At 46.6% G+C, this 6,450-nt stretch overlaps 1 protein-coding gene and 1 non-coding gene across 2 annotated transcripts in view; both read left to right on the forward strand.

Annotated features, from left to right (window-relative positions):
- Window positions 1-1,146: 1,146 nt before the first annotated feature.
- Window positions 1,147-6,450, forward strand: part of RMND5B (required for meiotic nuclear division 5 homolog B) — a 10,747-nt gene continuing 5,443 nt past the window's right edge. Inside the window, exons 1-3 of the mRNA XM_003802826.3 lie at window positions 1,147-1,299; window positions 5,693-5,838; window positions 5,964-6,104. Coding sequence (XP_003802874.1) covers window positions 1,161-1,299; window positions 5,693-5,838; window positions 5,964-6,104 — 426 coding nt within the window. The 5' untranslated portion in view covers window positions 1,147-1,160. The remainder of the gene's footprint in view (window positions 1,300-5,692; window positions 5,839-5,963; window positions 6,105-6,450) is intronic.
- On the forward strand, window positions 2,907-3,008 carry LOC111722480. Its single transcript, XR_002771277.1, has one exon. It is a non-coding gene; the product is annotated as a U6 spliceosomal RNA (small nuclear RNA).

Here is a 6,450-nt window from a genome sequence, read left to right on the forward strand (position 1 = left end):
GCATTGTGGCTGGCGCTTGAGCTCAGGAGTTGGAGGTTGAGCTGTGAGCTGTGATGCCATGCACTCTACCCAGGGTGACGGCTTGAGGCTCTGTCTCAAAAGAAAAAACAAAAAACCTGACATCAGAGTAACAACATAAAGTGAGAGGGAGCCAGGTAGAAGTAGGTGCAGGATAGCTGCTAAAGGAGACAACCTCTGAGCTACCTCAGAAGGAATGGGCCAGCTTCTGGAATAGCTGGGGAGGTGAGGGTGATGAAAAGCAGCCCAGAGCGAGGAAGCAGCATGTACCAAGCACAGAGCTGTAGAGAGCAAGGGTTCACGCTGGCTATAGACAGGAGGTGCCATCCATGGGTATGCAGTTTGGGAGGCTGAGGCTGGAGCGGTAAGAAAGCCAACTGGGTCAGCATGGTTGGCATTTATTCCCTAAGCTACATTTCCAAATATCAGCAATTAAGGGACTGCCTTCATGGCACATTTCACTGTAGTACGTGGTGTGCAATATATGGATTTCTACTCATTATTGCCTGTGAGGGCTCTGCAAGGCCTGCTCTCCCTTTTGATTAAAAAGGGAGATGAGGCCGGGCATTGTGGTTCATGCCTATAATCTTGGCATGCTGGGAGGCTGAGGCAGGAGGATCTCTTGAGCTCAGGAGTTTGAGACCAGCCTGAGCAATAGCAAGGCCCTATCTCTACTAAAAACAGAAAAATTAAACAGGTGTTGTGGCAGGCACCTGTAGTCCCAGCTACTTGGGAGGCTAAGGCAGGAGGATTGCTTGAGTCTAGGAGTCTAAGGTTGCTAGAAGCTAGGCTGACACTATGGCATTCTAGTCTGGGCAACAGAGTGTGAGAATCTGTCTTTTAATAAATAAATAGGGCGATGAACAAGGATAATAGCAGGAAAAGAGTTTAAAAGAGTACTTTTCTTATCATGATTCAAAAAACTCCTGCCCTCATAACCAGCCTGCATCCTCCACTGCAAACCCTAGCTAAAGGAGATGAGAGGCCGTATACAGCTATGTTAGGTTAAGCAGAGAATTTCTGAGTGTTAGTGTATGACATGGGAATGGTGAGAGGTTGTGGTCCAGGTACCCTCCCCACTCTGTCATCCTGGCTCAGATGGGGCCTAACCCAGCTGACCCTTTCACCAGGCTGAGACCACCATGGAGCAGTGTGCATGCGTGGAAAGAGAATTGGACAAGGTTCTGCAGAAGTTCCTGACCTATGGGCAGCACTGTGAGCAGAGCCTGGAGGAGCTACTGCACTACGTAGGCCAGCTACGGGCTGAGCTGGCCAGTGCAGGTGGGTATGCACCCTCACAACTGCCCCACACCAGCCTCCTGCAGACATGGGAGACCCAAGACTACATACTGAAAGGGTTCCAGAAGGGTGATGCTTAGGATGTTGGCACACGCCTTTCTAGGCCTCCTTGAAGGGGGGTAATGGCAATCTCTAAGCTTTTTTTTTTTTGAGACAGAGTCTCAAGCTGTCACCCTGGGTAGACTGCCATGGCATCATAGCTTACAGCCATCTTCAACTCTTGAGCTCAAGCGATCTTCTTGCCACAATTTATTCTATTTTTCGTAGAGATGGGGATCTTGTTTTTTGCTCAGGCTAGTCTCGAACTTGTGAGCTCAAGCTATCCACTTGCCTCAGCCTTCCAGAGTGCTAGGATTACAGGCTTGAGCCATCGTGCCCAGCCCCTAAGCTATTTCTTATTTTTATTTTTATTTTTTTTTGAGAGAGAGTCTCACTTTGTCACCCTTGGTAGTGTGCCAGGGCATCACAGCTCACAGCAACCTCAAACTCTTGGACTTAAGTGATCCTCTTGCCTTAGCCTCCTTAGTAGCTGGGACTACAGGCACCTACCACAATGCCTAGCTATTTTTTAGAGATGGGGATCTCGCTCTTGCTCAGGTTGGTCTCAAACTTGTGAGCTCAGGCAATCTACCTGCCTCAGCTAGCTGGTCTCAAACCTGTGAGCTCAGGCAATCTTCCTGTCTTAGTGCTAGTATTACAGGCGTGAACCACCATGCCTACCCCCTCTAAGCTGTTTCTAAAAGCCCAGCAGAAGTTATTTAGGGAGGTGGAGATGAACGGATCACTTGAGGCCAAGAGTTCAAGGCCAGCCTGGGCAACAAAGCAAGTCCCCATCTCTACAAAAAATTTAAAAATTAGCCAGGTGGTGGCTTACACCTGTAGTCCCAACTACTAACAAGGCTAAGGCAGAAGGATCATTTGAGCCCAGGAGTTTGAGGTTGACCTAGGATAAAGCCACTGCAATCCATTCTGGGCAACAAAATGAAACCCTGTCTCAAAAACGTATGTATATAAAAACCAAAAAAAAAAAACATCTGGGAGGAGTGGGGGGCAGGCGCGGCACCTGTGGCTCAGTGAATAGGGCACTGGCCCCATATACCAAGCATGACAGGTTCGAACCCGGCTCTGGCTAAACTGCAACAAAAAATAGCTGGGCATTGTGGTGGACGCCTATAGTCCCAGCTACCCAAGAGGTTGAGGCAAGAGAATCGCCTAAGCCCCAAAGCTGGAGGTTGCTGTGAGCTATGACACTACGGTACTCTACCGAGGGTGATAAAGTGAGACTCTTGTCTCTAAAAAAAGGAAAAAAAATGGCTCGGCACCTGTGGCTCAAGCGGCTAAGGCGCCAGCCACATACATCTAAGGTGGTGAGTTCGAATCCCCAGCCCGGGCCGCCAAACAACAATGATGGCTGCAACCAAAAAAATGGTCGGGCATTGTGGCGGGCGCCTGTAGTCCCAGCTACTTGGGAGGCTGAGGCAGGAGACTCGCTTGAGCCCAGGAGTTGCTGTGAGCTGTGATGCCATGGCACTCTACCCAGGGGGATAGCTTGAGGCTCCGTCTAAAAAAAAAAAAAAAACCCTCACATAGTGCTTGTTTTGGCAGCACCTATACTAATATTGGAACGATAGAAATTAGTATAGCCCCTTTGCAAGAATGACACACAAATTCATGAAGTATTCTGTGTTTAACAGCCAAAAAAACCTCATATACCCTTCACTCAGATTTATCCATCTGCTAACATGTTACCATATTTGCTTTATCATTCTCTTGGAAGTTGATGTTACTTCTTTTTTTTTTTTTTTTTTTGTAGAGACAGAGTCTCTCACTTACTTCATTGCCCTCGGTAGAGTGCCGTGGTGTCACACAGCTCACAGCAACCTCCAACTCCTGGGCTTAGGCGATTCTCTTGCCTCAGCCTCCCGAGTACCTGGGACTACAGGCACCCCGCCATGATGTTACTTCTTAACCATGTGAAAATAAGTTGCAGACTGGCAGCACCTGTGGCTCAGTGAGTAGGGCGCTGGCCCCATATACCAAGCGTGGCAGGTTCAAACCCAGCCCCGGCCAAACTGCAACAACAACAACAAAATGGCTGGGCTTCGTGGCAGGCGCCTGTAGTCCAAGCTGCTCAGGAGGCTGAGACAAGGGAATCGCCTAAGCCCAGGAGGTGGAGGTTGCTGTGAGCTGTGTGACACCACAGCACTCTACCAAGGGTGATAAAGTGAGACTCTGTATCTACAAAATAAGTTGCAGATAATGTACACCTTTGCCCCTAAGCCTTCAGTGTGCATTTCCTAAAATCAAGGTATTCTCTTACATAACTACAATATATATAATTATTAAAACCAAGAAATGAAACATTGATACAGTATCACCTGACAGTAATTCACATTCCAATTTTGCCATCATCCTAGAAATTTTCATAAAGCACTTTATTTTGTAGCCTAGCATCTAATCTAGGATCACACACTGCATTTAATTTCTCATATTTATTTTTTTTGATCTGGGATATTTCCTCCACCTTTATCTTTTATGACACATTTTTGCAGTATTAAGGCCAATAATTTTGCAGAATATCTCTCAATTTGGATTTGTCTGATGTTTCCTCATTACTCAGGTTTTGATCTTTGGCAGGAGTACTTCAGAAATGATGTGTTTCTCAATGCAGGGAGACCCAAGATGTCAGTATTGGTGATGCTCACTTTGATCACTTGGTTAAGATGGCATCTCCTAGGTTCCTCCACTGAAAGTTCCAGTTTTTTCTTTGTAATTAATTAATATTCTGAGACTATATAAATAAGTGTTCTTTTTTTTTTTTTTTGAGACAGAGTCTATGTCACCTTGGGTAGAGTGCCGTGGTGTCGCAACTCACAGCAACCTCCAACTCTTGGGCTTAAGCAGTTTTCTTGCCTCAGCCTCCCAAGTAGCTGGGACTACAGGTGCCTGCCACAGTGCCCGGCTATTTTTTGGTTGTAGTTGTCATTGTTGTTTGGCAGGCCCAGGCTGGATTTGAACCCGCCAGCTCTAGTATATGTGGCTGGCACCTTAGCCACTTGAGCTATAGGCGCCACCACAATAGGTTATATTTTTGTTTATTTATTTTTTTGAGACAGAGTCTCACTATGTTGCCCTCGGTTTGAGCAAACTCAAACTCCTGGGCTTAAGTGATTCTCTTGCCTCAGCCTTCCAGTAGCTGGGACTACAGGCGCCCACCACAACACCTGACTATTTTTTGTTGCAGCTGTCATTGTTGTTTTGCTGGCCCAGGCCAGGTTCAAACCGACCAGCCTCAATGTATGTGGCAGGCATTGTAACCACTGTGCTACGGGCACCAAGCCTATTCAATAGGTTATAGTCCTCACATTTAACCGGAAGGAACCCCTAGTTCCTATGTTTTCTTTTTTTGTGCTATAATTCACATTGAACTAAGCTCACCCTCTTAAAGTGCAATTCACTGGTTTTTAGTATATTTACAGAGTTGTAGACATGCAACTACCTATTTTCAGATCATTTCCATCACCCCCCAAAGAAGCCTAGCCTATCAACAGTCTCCCCTCTCAGCCCTGGCAACTAATAATTTCTGTCTCTATAGATTTGCTTATTCTGGACACTGTGTAAATGGAATGACACAATATGTGGCCTTTTGTGACTGTCTCATTACACATTTTTATGGTTCATCCATGATAAAGGAGTATTTCATTCCTTTCTATGGCTGAAAAAAATTCCATTGTATGGATGTACTACATTTTGTTTATCTGTAGTCAATAGACATTTGAGTTGTTTCTACCTTTTGGCTTTTATGAATAATGCTACTATGAATATTCACTTAGAAGTTTTTATATGGGCATCTGTTTTCATTTCTCTTGAGTATATACCTAGGTGTGGAACTGCTGGATCATATAGTAACTGCATAGTTAAACACATCAAATTTGATGTATCATACAGCACACGAGCTAAAGTACTTAACCCACAGTAAGTGCCAAATCATCTTCATTTCATAGCAACCTTCAGTTTTACAGGTGAGGAAATGAAGGCACCAAGAGGGAAAATGGCTTGTCCCCCTTGACCAGTTTCACCATTACTCAGTTAAAAGTGGTAGGACCTAGAATAGAAGTGAGGTATTTGACTCCAGAGTTTAGGGCTGCCTCCTGGGCTGTGGGGCTGGCATTCAGAATAGAAGACACAGGGGGCGGTGCCTGTGGCTCAAGGAGTAGGGCACCGGCCCCATATGCCGGAGGTGGCAGGTTCACACCCAGCCCTGGCCAAAACTGAAAAAAAAAAAAAGAATAGAAGACACAGACCCAGATCCACTGCTGAAGCAAGTGCTCAGGTCTGCCTCCTCTGTGTCCTAAGTCATTCCATTTTTCTGCAGCCCTCCAGGGGACCCCTCTCTCAGCCACCCTCTCCCTGGTGATGTCACAGTGCTGCCGGAAAATAAAAGACACTGTGCAGAAATTGGCTTCAGACCACAAGGACATTCATAGCAGCGTGTCGCGAGTAGGCAAAGCCATTGACAGGGTGAGCATGTGGACGAACCCAGGCCCAGGGACAGGAGTACCTTGGAGCTGGTATGTATAAAAAGACTCAGCAGGAGAGCAAGTGAGGGTGCCCGTGTCACAGGGCCCTGTCTCTCCTCTTGCCAGAACTTTGACTCTGAAATTTGCGGTGTAGTCTCCGATGCAGTGTGGGACTCACGGGAGAAGCAGCAGCAGATCCTGCAGATGGCCATCGTGGAGCACCTGTACCAGCAGGGAATGCTCAGTGTTGCTGAGGAGCTGTGCCAGGTACAAACCAGGCAGGACGGACTTGGGAGGACCTGCCTACTCTTTTTACCTAGCAGATTTTCTAATATTAAGTTCCTGCCTTTTTTTTTTTTTTGAGACAGAGTCTCAAGCTGCTGCCCTGGGTAGAGTGCCATGATGTCACAGCTCAAGAGCTAAACTTAAACTCTTGGGCTTAAGCAATTCTCTTGCCTCAGCCTCCCAAGTAGCTAGGACTACAGGTGTCCCCCACAACGCCCAGCTATTTTTTGGTTGTAGTTGTCATTGTTGTTTTGGCAGGCCCAGGCTGAATTCAAACCCACCAGCTCCAGTGTATGTCGCTGGCACCCTAGCCACTTGAGATATAGGC

Source organism: Otolemur garnettii, unplaced genomic scaffold (genome assembly GCF_000181295.1).
Source record: "Otolemur garnettii isolate 467f Iridium unplaced genomic scaffold, OtoGar3 scaffold00261, whole genome shotgun sequence".
NCBI classification, from domain to species: domain Eukaryota; kingdom Metazoa; phylum Chordata; class Mammalia; order Primates; family Galagidae; genus Otolemur; species Otolemur garnettii.